At 30.9% G+C, this 17903-nt stretch overlaps 1 protein-coding gene across 1 annotated transcript; it reads right to left on the bottom strand.

Annotated features, from left to right (window-relative positions):
* Positions 1-13994: 13994 nt before the first annotated feature.
* LOC139888364 (uncharacterized) lies at positions 13995-16856 on the bottom strand. Its single transcript, XM_071871373.1, has 5 exons — positions 16755-16856; positions 15801-16574; positions 15431-15719; positions 14953-15348; positions 13995-14698 (listed from the first exon to the last, which is right to left on the bottom strand). Exons 1-5 carry the CDS (start codon positions 16854-16856, stop codon positions 13995-13997), a joined length of 2265 nt encoding a protein of 754 aa, XP_071727474.1.
* Between the last annotated feature and the right edge of the window lie 1047 nt (positions 16857-17903).

The raw sequence follows: 17903 nt of genomic DNA, 5'->3' as shown, positions 1-17903 counted from the left end.
CACGTAGCTACAATCAAGAAAATTAACCAACTTTGTTTTACCCATAACTTCTTCGTTTTATATCCATTTTAAGTGATTCAAGTTGCTATGGTTTCATATTGAACTTAAGTTTATGAATCTAAACATAAAAAGTATAAGTTTATAGTTAGAAATACAGATTACAAGTCGTTTTTGTAAAGGTAGTCATTTCAGTCGAAAGAACGACGTCTAGATGACCATTTTGGAAAACATACTTCCACTTTGAGTTTAAGCATGATTTTTGGATATAGTTTCATGTTCATAAGAAAAATCATTTTCCCAGAAGAACAACTTTTAAATCAAAGTTTATCATAGTTTTTAATTAACTAACCCAAAACAGCCCGCGGTGTTACTACGACGGCGTAAATCCGGTTTTACGGTGTTTCTCGTGTTTTCAGGTTTTAAATCATTAAGTTAGCATATATCATATAGATATAGAACATGTGTCTAGTTGATTTTAAAAGTCAAGTTAGAAGGATTAACTTTTGTTTGCGAACAAGTTTAGAATTAACTAAACTATGTTCTAGTGATTACAAGTTTAAACCTTCGAATAAGGTAGTTTTATATATATGAATCGAATGATGTTGTGAACATCATTACTACCTCAAGTTTTGTGGATAAACCTACTGGAAATGAGAAAAATAGATCTAGCTTCAAAGGATCCTTGGATGGCTTGAAAGTTCTTGAAGTAAGATCATGACACGAAAACAAATTCAAGTAAGATTTCCACTCGAAATAAGATTGTTAAAGTTATAGAAATTGAATCAAATTTTGAATATGAGTATTACCTTATATTAGAAAAATATCTTACTGTAAATAAGAAAGATTTCTTGAGGTTGGATGATCACTCAAAGTGGATTTGCAAGATTGGAAGTAAGTTAGTAAACTTGGAAGTGTTGTTGGTGTGTTCTTGAGTAGTTGTTTTATAACTTGGTTTATGTATGGATTTATGAACTAGGTTGAGCTAGATTTTGATGAAGATGATGAAGAACACTTTGAACAAAGTAAGAACACTTGAGAGAGAGAGAGTAGTTTGATTCAAGAAAATTGCAAAATGAAAGTGTTTGTGGTACCTCTACGTGAATTTGAAGGTGTCATATAGGCTCCATTAGTTTGTTATTTTTTGAGATATTTCATACTAGATGTTAAATGATGGTTCTCACATGGTTAGGTGACTCACATGGGCTGCTAAGAGCTGATCATTGGAGTGTATATACCAATAGTAAATACATTTAGAAGCTAGGTATTGTACGAGTACGAATACGGGTGCATACGAGTAGAATTGTTGATGAAAATGAATGAGGATGTAATTGTAAGCATTTTTGTTAAGTAGAAGTACTTTGATAAGTGTCTTGAAGTCTTTCAAAAGTGTATGAATACATATTAAAACACTACATGTAAATACATTTTAACTGAGTCGTTAAGTCATCGTTAGTCGTTACATGTAAATGTTGTTTTGAAACCTTTAGGTTAACGATCTTGTTAAATGTTGTTAACCCATTGTTTATTATATCTAAAGAGATGTTAAATTTTTACATTATCATGATATTATGATATATAATATATCTTAGTATGATATATATACAGTTAAATGTCATTACAACGATAATCGTTACATATATGTCTCGTTTCGAAATCATTAAGTTAGTAGTCTTACTTTTACATATGTAGTTCATTGTTAATACACTTAATGATATAATTAATTATTATTTAACATAATTAACCAAGTGTATCAATATCTTAATATGATTCATATGTACTTATTAAGACATTGTTATAACGATAATCGTTATATATATCGTTTTCGAGTTTCTTAATTCAATAGTCTCATTTTTATGTATATAACTCATTGTTAAAATACCTAATGAGATACTTACTTATCATAATATCATGTTAACTATATATATAACCATATATATATCATCATATAGTTTTTACAAGTTTTAACGTTCGTGAATCACCGGTCAACTTGGGTGGTCAATTGTCTATATGAAACCTATTTCAATTATCGGGGATTATTGTCTGCTATATGTTTGATATTTTTTTTTCTATTTAAGTTGAATAGATACAGCTGTACAACCTTCCTGTTACAGCCACGAATAAACTGCTGCAAGTCCTTTTAGGTTCTTGTGAAAATAAATAATGAATGATGATGGATTGCTACAGCTGATTTATGATGCGCGATTATTAAAGTAAGAAAACATGGAGAAAGTAATTTAGATTGATTGATTGGTAGATATAATATACAAATAAAAAAGAAAGTTTGAGGGACCGGCTAGGAGACGATATTCTCGAATTCTAAATCCCTTGCACACCATCGAAAAATTTACTCCTGATTCTGATTTATCTAACCGTAAACCTTGTTATATGTTAAATGGACATCTTTAAAACTGGATTTCTATTGTGGGCCGAGTTATAGTCTTGGACGATTTTGTTGTTGGGCCAAAATCTTTATGCTATGATGGGATGTGTTCCTGATCCTGTTATTGAGCTGAGAAACGATATTAAAGGGTGAATATGATTATGATAGATGTATGATGACGATGATGATGTATTTTAATGATACATGAAATAATAGAAAGAATGATAATGATGAATAGAAGAAGAAGAAGAAAACAGACGGATAGATATATTAGGATATAATCTGTAAATTAAAAATAGAAAAGAAATGGTAGAGCAGTGGTCTTGGAGTGTGTATGTTGAACGTAAGGTCGCGGGTTCGAGCTCGAGCAGTGACGTTTTATTTTTAAAAAGCTTGTCTTCAAAGGTTGTACTCTATTATTTCTACTACCATTATTATTATTATTATTATTATTATTATTATTATTATTATTATTATTATTATTATTATTATTATTATTATTATTATTATTATTACTAATATTATTATCATTACTAGTAATATCATTAAGTAGCGTTATTATTATTATCATTAGAGTTAGAATTATCATTATTATTATTATTATCATTATTTTAGTAATATTATAATAAACAAATGGTATTTATATAAAAATATATTTTTACATATATCCTAACTATACTAATATTACATATTGATTTAACTAAAATGTTATTGTTATAAAATATTAATTAAGTTATAAATAATAGATAAATACATTTTAATATAATCATATATATAATTATCTAAAATATATAAAATAGTTATAATTAAACTATTTATTAATATAACATACAAATTATAAAGTATATTAATATTAATATATAAAACTTGTTTAAATGTTATTATATGTGTTAATATATATATAAATGATATAGGTTCGTGAATTCGAGGCCAACCTTGCATTATTCAATGTCGTCCTATGTATTTTTACTACAAAATACAGTATGGTAAGTCTCATTTGCTCCCTTTTTAAATGCTTTTGCAATATATATTTTTGGGACTGAGAATACATGCACTTTTATAAATGTTTGACAAAATAGACACAAGTAAACGAAACTATATTCTATGGTTGAATTGTTATACCGAATATCGCCCTTGTTGAACTTGGTAGCCTAAGAATTGGTGTTTATTATAATTGCCACCAATTGAAGCGAATCGTAAAGATAGATCTATGGGCTTTGACACGCCCCAGTCAGAGAATTTGAATTGCTTTAGTACTTCGATGTTTATATGTTTGGGGATATTCTAGATGCATTTTGTTAATATTGGTTACTAGGTGTTCAATCCATATGAATGAATTTTAAACACTTACGAGTGTATGATTATTGAATGAAATCTTGTGGTCTATTAAAATGATGGAAAAGATTGTTTATGATAAACTAATGAACTCACCAACCGTTTGGTTGACACTTTTAAGCATGTTTATTCTCAGGTATGAAAGAAATCTTCCGCTGTGCATTAGCTCATTTTAAAGATATTACTTGGCGCCATTCATGGCATATTTCAAAAGACGTTGCATTCAAGTCATTGAGTTCAATAAAGATTATTACTAAAGTAAATGACGGATTTGGTCATTTATAGTTTGGATGTTATGGAATGGTATGCATGCATGTCAACTTTCGATGAAATGAAAGTCTGTCTTTTAAAAATGAATGCAATGTTTGTAAAATTTATCATATAGAGGTCAAATATCTTGCAATGTAACCATATGTTATTGTATTCGTCCTTATGGATTAGGACGGGTCACTTCATGTGGTATCAGAGCGGTGGTCTTAGTGAACCAGGTCTGCAATGGTGTGCCTAACTGATAGTTGTTAGGATGCATTAGTGAGTCTGGACTTCGACCTTAGCTGCATGTCAAAAGTTTTGCTTATCACCTCTTGTCAGAAACTATGCTTATCATCTTAAGTCTAAACGCGTCTTACTGCATTCATTGCATAGATAGTGTATAGACAATTTCATATCTTTGCATATCTATTACAATAAATTTTGTCTGACATCTTTCGAAAATTCCTCCGTAACTTATGGATCTTGGTATTATATATACATATGTGAAATATGTATTGAAGAATAACAAACTAGGTCCTATAATCTAATTCATTTCAAAATTCAGTTCCCTAAATCGTACGAGATGAACCCCTCAACTAGTTCGAGTTCATCAGATTTCGACAGCTATTCTGATATGGAAATCCTTCTGAGCTCCGAAAGCCGTGTAACCGGAATGGATCAACCTATTAGCCATCATCTATTCTGGATGGATTGGGGATGGGTTCGTAGCCGACTCAGTCAATGGAGGCAAGAAGAAGGCGATCCCTTCCACCCACCGAATTTCCCTCTCGGCGAAGAACATGAAGCACTTACCGGCTAACCAATCTGAAACACCATTTACACCCTCATTTCTCGAGTATCCCGCCACGATTATATATTATCTAAACTTCTAGACCTTGTTCATTCGCTCGTTCCAATTGCCAATCATCCCGGTGTACTAGCAGAAGTCAACGAGCTTCGCGCTCGAGTAGTGACTTTGGAGAATATGATGCACAACTTACAGGCATCACAGGCACCATCAACATCAGCATCAGCAGTATCACCGACAACAACACCAAAACCAACAGTACTATTATCACCACCAACAACAACCGCATCTTGAACATCAATTTCACAAATTGTCCCCCGAGCATTAACGACATACGCCCAGTAGATATCAAAGAATACCAACAACAACAAATGATGAAGTATTAATTCATAACTTCATCGAAAAAACATTCTACGACGATTATGTAATTTCTAAAGTTTAGAGATTATCTATTCTAGCCTTAACCATAAATCAAATGAGTTTAATAGTATATTAACTCATTAAATCTGTATTACATCTGAAGAAAATATATATACATATATTTTCATAAAGACTGTAATAAAATTCTCTTGTACAAAATATTAATTTTTGAAACTTTTAACGAGTAGGTAATACCCGAGAGATATATAAATTCAGAATTAATATGTTACATTCTTCTAATCTGATTCAGCAATCATCAACTATACTCATCCAAATTTGATTACATATTCTGATTTTGACAAATCAAAATCCAAGTCAAGATTTAACAGAAAACATCAGTCTTAGATTCTTACATCTTTCAAAACTATACTTTGACTTCAAAACTATGCTAGAACATTAATTCTATTCAAAGAATCCTAGAAAAATATACGTACCGTTCAAAATCTTAGAACATCATATGTATATTAATGATTACAATCGGTATTCAAACCCCCAGAATTCCTGAAGACACTTCAAACAATGAACAATCGAGATGATGATCCAACCACATGTTACCCACAGTCATACACCTGAAAAACTCTTGAAACCAAAGTCATAGTTTAACACGTATTCGTGTCAGATCCTTTGGTATTTATTAGCAAAAAAAAAAAAAAAAAAAAAAAAAAAAATTTGCGATCCCTTTTTTCAAAGCAGCAGATTTTGTCACAGCTCCAGCAAGTCAACTTCGACTTTTTAGTCGAACCAGCCTTATTATAACCTTGATATGTACGTTGTCCTTTTCGCCATCGTTACCGAGGAACCGTTTATGTTCCACCACATTAGCAATAAACTTACCAACAACTTCACTGATCTTTGACTTTCTGAAAATCATTATATTTATCGAAACCCCATCATTTACTCATCCGCATCTTGTAACAAGAATTGTCATGCCAATTACTGAGAATCAGCAATCAGTATTTTGAAATATCGCAGCATGTCTACGCCAACAGTTATATGTGTACATATAACATCTATCTCCTATACTTACGTACTTCGAATGTGAAGTTTCTGAAAAAACATCTTAAGCTGCGAACTAGCTCTCCGAATTTCTGGGAAAATACTGATAAAGCAGCAAACACTGTAAACGACCTTAACGGTCAAAAGTTTGATGATAAAGAATAGTGTGTCGGCAAAGCTCAGAAAAAGAGAAGATTTGGAACTGGAAAGCGGATTGAGCAAACCATGAAGGAGACTGTGGACAAACCACAAAGACGAAATCTACCATCAAAGAATCTAAATGATTCAGTGTTTGCTGAAGTCATTAACGAATACCTTGCCCCTGACTCTAAACTCTTGCGGACAATATTCTTCATCATCCTCTGATATTAGAAATTCTAAGATATCATCATATCTTTCATTATAAAAATTCTCGATATTTCTGAAGATATTTTCATAACTCTTCTTATCTGAAATCAATTTTCTTTTCGCGCTATCTGTGTTACATCATAAAGGAAACTGTTTAGTTTCTATATTCTGTAAACCTTAGAGTTTAACTTAAGAATGTTTTTAAAGTAGAGTTGGGAACTGAAACATGAGTTAGTATAATATAATGACACTTGATCAACGTGATTATATTACAGTAAGTCATGCTGAGTTTCTAAATGAAACGTGATGATTCACAGATCATAACGTCATCATGTGCCATGTTACACGACTCTTTTATTCTATTTAATCTCTAAAAATATCAAGAAAATATTTTCTTGATGATTCAGTCTTTTTCGGATATTCTGGTAATTTGACAAATCAAATTGTGCTACTACCTTTCCCTTCTACTTGTATATTATGATAATTCGAAACTCCATACCTACGAATTCTGGACCATTACTTGCGAAAAGAAAATAAAAGCATGAAACTTCAAAATAAAAGAGGGTATAAATCGCAGCAAACAGAAAAGATCATTAATTGTAGATGTCAATAATTATAGAAAGACAGAAGCAAGGACTCCGAAAAATAAGGAAAGATATAAAGCCCGACAGCAACACATAAATTACAAACCGTGTATATCAATACGTATTGCAACGTAAGGACACGGGAGAACTAAAAACACTATAACCCCAAGGTAATAGTAAAAGTAAATAAAATCCTCCGGTGGTAAATGAAAGAGAAGAATGACAGATATGAAAGTTAGGAGTATATCAAGGATCAGAACGGGATGGAGCATATTGACGAATGTTTTAAAGTATGAATGGATGGAGGAAGAATAGAAGGTGTGAGCTGTGAGAATAAGGAAACGAAGAGGGTGGATATATAGTAAAATATTCGACAGGGCAATCAAAACAAATTATCGTATTTAATCAAAACGGATCCTAATTTCCTTAATTACCGAAGAACCAAATCTTATTACGAAGATTTTCTCTAAATCCCTTGAACTCCGGAAATCAATCCTATCTACTTCAAAAGATATGACGAATCTACATTTATTCATTTCACACTTTTGTGATAATTTCACTCGTACTCCTCACAAAATCGAATTGTTTTGTCCATATTACTCGATGATGATAAAACTCTATTTTACAACTCATATACGTCATGAAAACATTCTTATCGTTATCCATGACGACCTCGATCAAATTTTGGGGATGAAATTTCTTTAACGGGTAGGTACTGTGACAACCCGAAAATTTACGACTAAATTTAAACTTAATCTTTATATGTTTCCGACACGATAAGCAAAGTCTGTAATATTGAAATCTCAAAAACTTTGAACTGTTTCATATATTTAATTGACCTTCGACCATTCCCGACGATTCACGAACAACTATTTGTAAATAAATATGTGTGTATATATATAAATAATAATTGGAAGTATAATTTGAAATATTGAATGTTGTTGTTATGAAATATGATATTATAATAATTATTATTGAAAACATATCTATATATACCTAAAAGTATGTTAAAAATAAATATTAAATAATTGTAATACTCGTTTGATGTTTCGCTTGATATTAAACAAGTAAAATTCAAACTTATATGATTTCATATATAAACGGTGATCCGAAAATAAGTTATATAAATTTTAACCTTAATAAAAATATATTTAGAATCTATTTGATTGATTTTAAAAAACATTTATATTCTAGTTAGGATTGAGCTCGAATAGCAGGTCAAATTTATATGGTTGATATTAAACAAATATAATGCGAGCTTGTGAGTGTATTAAAATAAATATTAGACGAACCTCTTTGATAACATGACTGAAATAAATAAAGGAAATTAATGTAAAAATTTGGGATCCTTTCTGTGTACTTTTATCCGCCCCTAGTTATCAACGGACAACGATAGTCTATTCGAATTAAAACTGTCGGCATATATTTACAAATTTAGATTTCTATAGAACACGTTTTATTTTATATATTATTATTATAATTATTATTATATTATTAATATTATTAAATTATACCTTTCTGTTATCAATTAGTACCTTGATTTGAATTAAAGATGATTATTACTGTTTTAAATTGATTCATGTTGATTGATATATGAATTATGATCTACTTTCTGTTATCAATCCTATTCTATCGCTATCTCCTATCTATTCTATTACTATATCTATTCTATCACTATCTCCTATCATTTATATTACTCTATCTATATATGCACATAGATACATATTGATGATCCAACACCCGATCAATCCTCAATTTTCTGGAGTTCCACCACCATGCTCAATCACCACCTTCGTTTACTATCACCACAATTTATTTACTACAGCTGCAACTACATAACCTTCACTGTTTGTTGAGTTAATCAACCACAAGAACACCTTATCAACTATTTAATCGATCACCATTAAATCATCAAAACAAACACCCCACTTTCTTTATTTATATATAAACATACATGATTTAGATATATGACCATCACTTTGCTCGATCACACATACATGGTTCACCCTCAAATTTTCTCCATCGGTCTCCCACTCTTGAATCATCTCCGGCACTCATCTCCGCTGACTGACACAACCATTGAATAACCACCACCTTTGGTATTATTTTTTTCTTTCTTTTTCTCTCCTTCGTCCTACTGTTACACATTCTATTGTTGTTTTATTTTTTATTTTCCTTTTAATCAAGAAACCCCAAGCCATATTATATGGCTTCTGTTATGTTACTAGACAAAAACAAAACCAACACCATACTACCACAACATGAACACTTGAGAATTGTTGTTGTATTCGATTTCTACTATGGGTTGAAACAATCACCAAACCACCACCTTCATATTCATCGAACCACACCCATCAACTATATGGCTCGATACCTCCTATTTTAATCAACAACCGGGGGCCACACACCACCTCAACCCTCAACCGTATCATCACCCTACAGCTACCACACGCCAACCTCCTTCTTGTTTTTCTATATCGTGAAACCCACTTCCAACCGTTACCTCTCATCACCACCTTCCCTATAAACTGCCACACTTCACCTCCCTCTTCCCGTGTTCCTGATCAACCTTGAACCACCACCGATTATCGGGGATTATTGTCTGCTATATGGTTGATATTTTTTTCTGTTTAAGCCGAATAGATACAGCTGTACAACCTTCCTGTTACAGCCACGAATAAACTGCTGCAAGTCCTTTTAGGTTCTTGTGAAAATAAAGAATGAATGATGATGGATTGCTACAGCTGATTTATGATGCACGATTAATAAAGTAAGAAAACATGGAGAAAGTAATTTAGATTGATTGATTGGTAGATATAATATACAAATAAAAAGAAAGTGGAGGGACCGGCTAGGAGACGGTATTCTTGAATTCTAAATCCCTTACACACCATCAAAAAATTTACTCCTGATTCTGATTTATCTAATAGTAAACCTTGTTATATGTTAAATGGACTTCTTTAAAACTGGATTTCTATTGTGGGTCGAGTTATAGACTTGGACGATTTTGTTGTTGGGCCAAAATCTTTATGTTATGATGGGCCGTGTTCCTGATCCTGTTATTGAGCTGAGAAACGGTATTAAAGGGTGAATATGATTATGATAGATGTATGATGACGATGATGATGTATTTTAATGATACATGAAATGATAGAAAGAATGATAATGATGAATAGAAGAAAAAGAAGAAAACAGACGGATAGATATATTAGGATATAATCTGTAAATTAAAAACAGCAAAGAAATGGTAAAGCAGTGGTCTTGGAGTGTGTATGTTGAACGTAAGGTCGCGGGTTCGAGCCCGGGCAGTGACGTTTTGTTTTTAAAAAGCTTGTCTTCAAAGGTTGTACTCTATTATTTCTACTACCATTATTATTATTAATATTATTATTATTATTATTATTATTATTATTATTATTATTATTATTATTATTATTATTACTACTAATATTATTATCATTACTAGTAATATCATTAAGTAGCGTTATTATTATCATCATTAGAGTTAGAATTATCATTATTTTATCATTATTATTATTATTATCATTATTTTAGTAATATTATAATAAACAAATGGTATTTATATAAAAAAATATTTTTACATATATCCTAACTATACTAATATTACATATTGATTTAACCAAAATGTTATTGTTATAAAATATTAATTAAGTAATAAATAATAGATAAATACATTTTAATATAATCATATATATAATTATCTAAAATATATAAAATAGTTATAATTAAACTATTTATTAATATAACATACACATTATAAAGTATATTAATATTAATATATAAAACTTGTTTAAATGTAATTATATGTGTTAATATATATATATATATATATATATATATATATATATATATATATATATATATATATATATATATATATATATATATATATATATATATATATATATATATATATATATATATATATATAAATGATATAGGTTCGTGAATTCGAGGCCAACCTTGCATTATTCAATGTCGTCATATGTATTTTTACTACAAAATACAGTATGGTGAGTCTCATTTGCTCCCTTTTTAAATGCTTTTGCAATATATATTTTTGGGACTGAGAATACATGCACTTTTATAAATGTTTGACGAAATAGACACAAGTAATCGAAACTACATTCTATGGTTGAATTGTTATACCAGATATCACCCTTGTTGAACTTGGTAGCCTAAGAATTGGTGTTTATTATAATTGCCACCAATTGACGCGAATCCTAAAGATAGATCTATGGGCTTTGACACGCCCAGTCAGAGAATTTAAACTGCTTTAGTACTTCGATGTTTATATGTTTGGGGATATTCTAGATGCATTTTGTTAATGTCGGTTACCAGGTGTTCAATCCATATGAATGAATTTTAAACACTTGCGAGTGTATGATTATTGAATGAAATCTTGTGGTCTATTAAAATGATGGAAAAGATTGTTTATGATAAACTAATGAACTCACCAACCTTTTGGTTGACACTTTTAAGCATGTTTATTCTCAGGTATGAAAGAAATCTTCCGCTGTGCATTAGCTCATTTTAAAGATATTACTTGGAGCCATTCATGGCATATTTCAAAAGACGTTGTATTCAAGTCATTGAGTTCAATAAAGATTATTACTAAAGTAAATGACAGATTAGGTCATTTATAGTTTGGATGTTATGGAATGGTATGCATGCCTGTCAACTTTCGATGAAATGAAAGTCTGTCTTTTAAAAATGAATGCAATGTTTGTAAAATTTATCATATAGAGGTCAAATACCTCGCGATGTAACCATATGTTATTGTATTCGTCCTTATGGATTAGGACGGGTCACTTCAAGTGGCAGCGGCGATAGACCGTTTGCAGTGGCGGTGACAACATACCGAATGAGTTGACGGCGTCTGTTTGCAATGGCAGTGACAGAAAACTGATTGCGATGATGACACTTCGTTTATAGTTCAGAGTCAGAAGACCACTTATGGTGGTAGCGACAGACCGTTTGTAGTGGCGGTGACGGCAGACCCTTTGCAGCTACGACTCATGAAAGAGTAAAAAATGCACCAATTTCATAAATTCATATATTCTATTCAAAGTCTTTGATCGAGAAACCCAACAGAATTGTGCTTCTGGACCACATATCAAAAACTCACAACGATCCAATGGTTAACAAAATTGTGAGGTCAATTCTCCTGCAGTTGCGTAGAGTATGACGAAAGTGACGAATTATTCTTGAACTTTCTTGATTGACTGTGCATAGTTGTGTGTTTTCTTCAACCACACCTAACTTGTGAGAATTGTAGATTCACGGACGAGGACGAAGAGAAATGGAATAGATAGATTAGAGAATATATTATTCGATTTTAAAACTAATGGATTAAACCACTTATGTGGAACGAAAGATAATAGCAAACAAAGCTAAGTTGCAAGAGTTATGATTTAAAGTTTAACCATTTATTCAACATAAAAAAATTAAAAAAAAACAATAAACGAGATTCCGTCATCGTCACTATAAACGGACTATCTCTGCCCTCGCACGATAAAGCTATGTTTCATCATCTCATGTTCAAGATTGGTCTTTCTTTCAGTTTGTCCATCTTGAGGGAGCATGATAAGGATAAATAATATCTTTGTGTATTTTGTATTTATCTATTCCTAAGTTAGACTTAGAGGTGTTTGATATATTATATGATTTATTTTCCTAACTTGTACAATAAGAGTTGTACTCCTATATATTGTAATCGTTATTCATTTTTAACGTTACCGTTTACTAATCTCTATCATTTTAGAGTCATTTAACAAATATTTTAGGTAGTTGTGATTTACTTGAAAACAAGTGTATCCAGTTATGCTTAATAACGGGTCAGATAGTCCGAAATGCACGTTCGTTAGAGCTAACTCGATATAATCGCTAAAATAACAACGGTCAGGAGGCAACGCCACTTACTGGGGGCCCGCTATGAGATGATCGGTTAGGGTCAAGGGGAAATCGCCCCGACCCAAATGGAATTTTTACAATACCCGTATGATTAAAAGTCTTTCAAACGACTTTCCCTCCAAATACCAAACAAGTATTTCCTGCTAAACCGAAAGGTAACAATATTTAGTTTTAACTGCCAAAATTAACTCAATTTTGAATTCTCTTAATTTATATATTTTATTGCTTTCATTTAAAAAAACATGCATAATAATTATGTGAACACTCAGATAATTAATTTGTGATTTTACTGTCAAGAACATAAATTGTATTCTTGTCTTAGTTTTATAAAAATTTCGTGTACCTAAGCAAGATATTAGGTCGAAATACTTTATTAGACAGTGTTTTCACTCTTGAGAACAATATGGATCGTTAATTCTATACACTATTTTCTTACAAATCTACAAAGTAATTTGTGAATGAAAGAATCTAAAGAAGAATTACAAGATATAATCCTTCAATCACAGAAGGTAAAACCTCTAATCACAAGAGGTTAAACAAATCCGGAAAAACAAAGAGAAACAAAGATCCAGTTCACACAGTAAACAATGATTCACTCAAAACAAGATCAATACAGTTTGATCTTGTTATTGCTCACAATTGAGAAAATGAAAAACCTAAAACCAGAAAGAGATCGAGCAGATACAGATGAATGAATGAATAAATTAATTAGAAAATAATTTAATATATATAAATTATATTTGTATCCAAGTCCCTCATATTCTCTTTTCTTCAATTCACTTGCAGCACCAAAGAATCATCTTTTAAACTTTTGCCACAACTTTAACTTTGATAAAATGACTCCAAGGCCCCTGCACAACTTAACCCAGAAATAAGAACATGAAAAAATAAATCATAGTTAGATTGTTATTCAATTTAACATTCCCCCTCAATCTAACTATGAAAAAAGATTAAACAGAGTTAATCTTTCACGCAACAAATTATGTTGTGTTCCACTTAGCCCTTTGGTAAAAATATCAGAAAGATTTTCATTAGATCTTATAAGAGAAGTTTCAATAACACCAATTTTTTTTTTTTTTGCAATTTGTAAATCAGACTTGTTATCACAAAAAATTTTTATAGGAAGAATAGTATTGACTTTTAAATCTGTTAACACTTTTAGAATCCAAATAACTTCACAAGTAACAGAAGCAAGGGCTCTGTATTCTGCTTCTGCAGATGACCTGGAAACTGTGGATTGCTTCTTACTTTTCCATGAAATCAAATTATTTCCCATAAAAACACAAAATCCAGTAACAGATTTTCTAAGCATACTCCCTTTTGCAAAATCAGAATCAACAAAAGCAGTGACAATAAAATTATTATTTCTTCTTATAGTGACACTTTTACCAGGACAACCTTTCAGATATCTTAGCACCCTAAAAGCAGCTTTTAAGTGAGATTTAAGTGGTGCATGCATAAACTGACTTAAACAATGCACAACATAAGCAATATCAGGTCTTGTAAGAGTAATATAAATTAGTTTTCTAACAAGCTTTTGATATTCACTTATATTTTCAAGTGGTTGATCTGATGAGTCATGATCATCTAAACTAGAAAAAATAACACCACTTTCTAAAGGAGTAATAGCAGGTTTACAACCTAACAAACCAAATTCAAAAATAACTTCAAGACAATACTTCCTTTATGACAACACTAAACAATCATTATTATCAAGTAATTCAATTCCAAGAAAGTATTTAAGATATCCTAAATCTTTAATTCTAAATTTAGTTTTAAGGAACAATTTACATTCATCAATAATCTTGGTGTTACTTCCAGTTAAAATGATATCATCAACATAAAGAAGAAGATACATCCAAAAGTTTATAAGTGGGAGAGTTTTGGACATGAACCATACACCAACTCATAAGGACATTTCCCAGAAAACACAGAAGATGAAAGCCTGTTAATAAGATAAGTAGCAGTTAAAATACACTCAGACCACAAATACAGAGGAATTTCCCCTTGAAACATAAGAGATCTAGCAACATTTAAAAGATGTCTATGTTTCCTTTCAGCAATACCATTCTGTTGTGGTGTAAATGCATAAGATGTTTGATGAATAATACCTTTATTAGTGATAAAACAATTCATTTTATTGTTGATAAACTCAGTTCCATTATCACTTCTGATTACTTTAATCCTTTTCTCAAACTGATTTAACATTAGATTATAAAAACTTTCAAAATAGTCAGCAACTTCAGTTTTGGATTTAAGTAAATAAGTCCAAACAGCTATAGAATAGTCATCTACAATGGTTAAAAAAATATTTAAAACCTTCTTTGCTTTGAACCTTATAAGGACCCCATGTATCTAAGTGTATTAATTCACCTACATGTTTTGATTTATGTTCACTAAGAGGAAAAGGGTCCCTAGTTTGTTTTGCTTTATGACATACATCACAAGGTTCATGTGTTTTAACATTTTCTATACCAAGACTATTACCAAGAATCTGCAAGACTTGATCTGCAGGATGACCAAGTCTGCAGTGCCAAATATTATGTTTAGACTTAGCAGAAGTAAAATTAGACACAAATTGCTTACCACTATTAATCTCATCAAAAAAATATAATCCATCAGACTCACTACCAGTCCCCATCAATCTTTTTTGAGTTAAATCCTGTATATAACATTTTTCCATGTCAAAACTCACCATACAGTTATTATTTTTAATCAGTTTATTAACAGACTGTAAACTTACACAGTATTGAGGAATAACTAACACATCAAAAAGTTCAATATCATTAGACAGTTTTAAGTTCCCAATTTGCAAAAATTTTGCTACAGTACCATTAGGATGATTTACACTAAGATTTAAATCAGTTATATCAACAACATTATTAAGTTTTTGAGAAGTTGAAACCGTGTGTTGATTAGCTCCAGAATCAATTATCCATCCTTTAGATGTGTTTTGAGATGATTGAAAACAGTTTGAAGAATAAAATTCATTAAAGTTCTTATTAAAAAACACATTATTATTCATGAAATTACCTGCCACATTAGAATCAATAGATTTTGCATTTTCCTTATCATTCACCAAACTTAATAGCTTCATAATTTGCTCATTAGTTAACTGCATAGAAGATTCTACACTAGCACACTTGTCAACACCAGAATTGTTACTATTAAATCTTGGTGTACCTTGATTAAAAGGCTTCTTAATATAACCAGGTGGATATCCAATCAACTCATAACATCTATCAACCGTATGCCCTAACATATTACATTTAGTGCATTTTAATGGTGGATTTCTATATTTTCTTCTGTTATTACCACTATTATTTGAATTATAAAAACCAGTTTTACTAACAAAAGCAGTTGATTGAATTTTTGAATTTTGAGTTTGATTAGAATGCATTCTGTGTGATTCATCCCTAGCAATTATTAAAAAAACAACTTTAACAGATGGCACAAGATCACTAGTAAGAATTTGACTTCTAATAGGTGTATACACATCATCTAATCCCATTAAAAACTGCATTAATTTTAAAAATTGACAATGTTCTTGAAATGACTTATTTGCAGACACAATATCATCAATTTTAATCATATCATCAAATTGTCTCACATAGCATTTAGTTTATGATAATAATCAGATAAAGACTGACCAGATTGACTACATGAGTTAATTTTTTTGATATAGATTAAAGGTTACAGAAGCATCAACTTTATCATAAGTTTCTTTTAACTCATTCCAAACAGATTCAGCAGTTTTAGAGAATATTTGACCATTGTATACATGTTCAGATAATGACATTAGAATCCAGGTTAAAACCACAGAGTTGCACCTATCTTATTGACCTAATAACACTTCATCATCTTCATACTCATATCTAACACATGTACCATTAATGAATCCAAGTTTATTTTTAGTCTGCAAAGCAAGTTTCATAGCACATGACCACACATTATAATTTTCTGTTCCTTTTAGTTTTTGTGTGATTAATGAAGCACGAGATGTGTCACTAGGATGAAGATATAAATGATCATTAAATTCAAGATTAGTAATCTTAGTGATACTACCAGAACTAACAGAACTATCATCAGACATGGCTACAGTAACAAGAAAATATCAAGAAATATATATTAAAGAAAAATAATAAAAAACAGTAAACCCACAGTGAAAAATCAAACAAACAGATTAAGCAAATAGAATAGCAATTATAAACAAATAGCACACAATAAAAGCAACAATCCACAGTCCAGACACCTGTAAAGAAGAGAAACAAACCCCAATCGACTGGTTAATAACCAGGCAACCTGTAGAGATGATTTATAGTATATGTGGTCAAGATCAAACTACGCTTGATCAGTTATTCATAGATCTGAAGGGATCTAGATCAAGAGTTGGGCGTAGTGATCTGATCGAAAGGGTAAAATAAAGCACGAATAAACGCGAGACTCCCCTTTGAAGAATCGAAGTGGCGAAAACAATAGTAGCAGCGGAAGAACACAATTAGGGTTTTGAAGTGAAACCCTAATTTTTTTCAGATCAATGAACCTCAACACCAACAGAGTCAACAATCGAACCCAAACACAGAGAATACGCTCTTCTTTCAATCGGCTGAAAAAAGAGTAATAAAAGAAACACCGAAACCCTAATTTTCCAAAAATCAATTGAAAAATTAGCAACGAACACGACTGAATCAACCAGAAGCAAACACGATCTAATAAATCAACCTTGCCGCTCTGATACCATGAAAGAATCTAAAGAAGAATTACAAGATATAATCCTTCAATCGCAGAAGGTAAAACCTCTAATCACAAGAGGTTAAACAAATCCGGAAAAACAAAGAGAAACAAA

The sequence above is a fragment of the Rutidosis leptorrhynchoides genome, chromosome 2 (assembly GCF_046630445.1).
Source record: "Rutidosis leptorrhynchoides isolate AG116_Rl617_1_P2 chromosome 2, CSIRO_AGI_Rlap_v1, whole genome shotgun sequence".
Lineage (NCBI taxonomy): Eukaryota > Viridiplantae > Streptophyta > Magnoliopsida > Asterales > Asteraceae > Rutidosis > Rutidosis leptorrhynchoides.
Note: the sequence above shows the minus strand (reverse complement) of the source record. Positions and strands in the feature narration are given on the sequence as shown.

What these genes read in the sequence shown, in the direction of transcription:
- LOC139888364 (XM_071871373.1), bottom strand. Translation starts at nt 16,856, where the DNA reads ATGTCATTATCTGAACATGTATACAATGGTCAAATATTCTCTAAAACT. An exon ending in ATGATAAAGTTGATGCTTCT is followed by an intron (nt 16,575 to 16,754) that starts GTAACCTTTAAT and finishes AAATTAATGCAG; the next exon opens with TTTTTAATGGGATTAGATGA. An exon ending in ACATAAATCAAAACATGTAG is followed by an intron (nt 15,349 to 15,430) that starts GTGAATTAATAC and finishes TAACCATTGTAG; the next exon opens with ATGACTATTCTATAGCTGTT.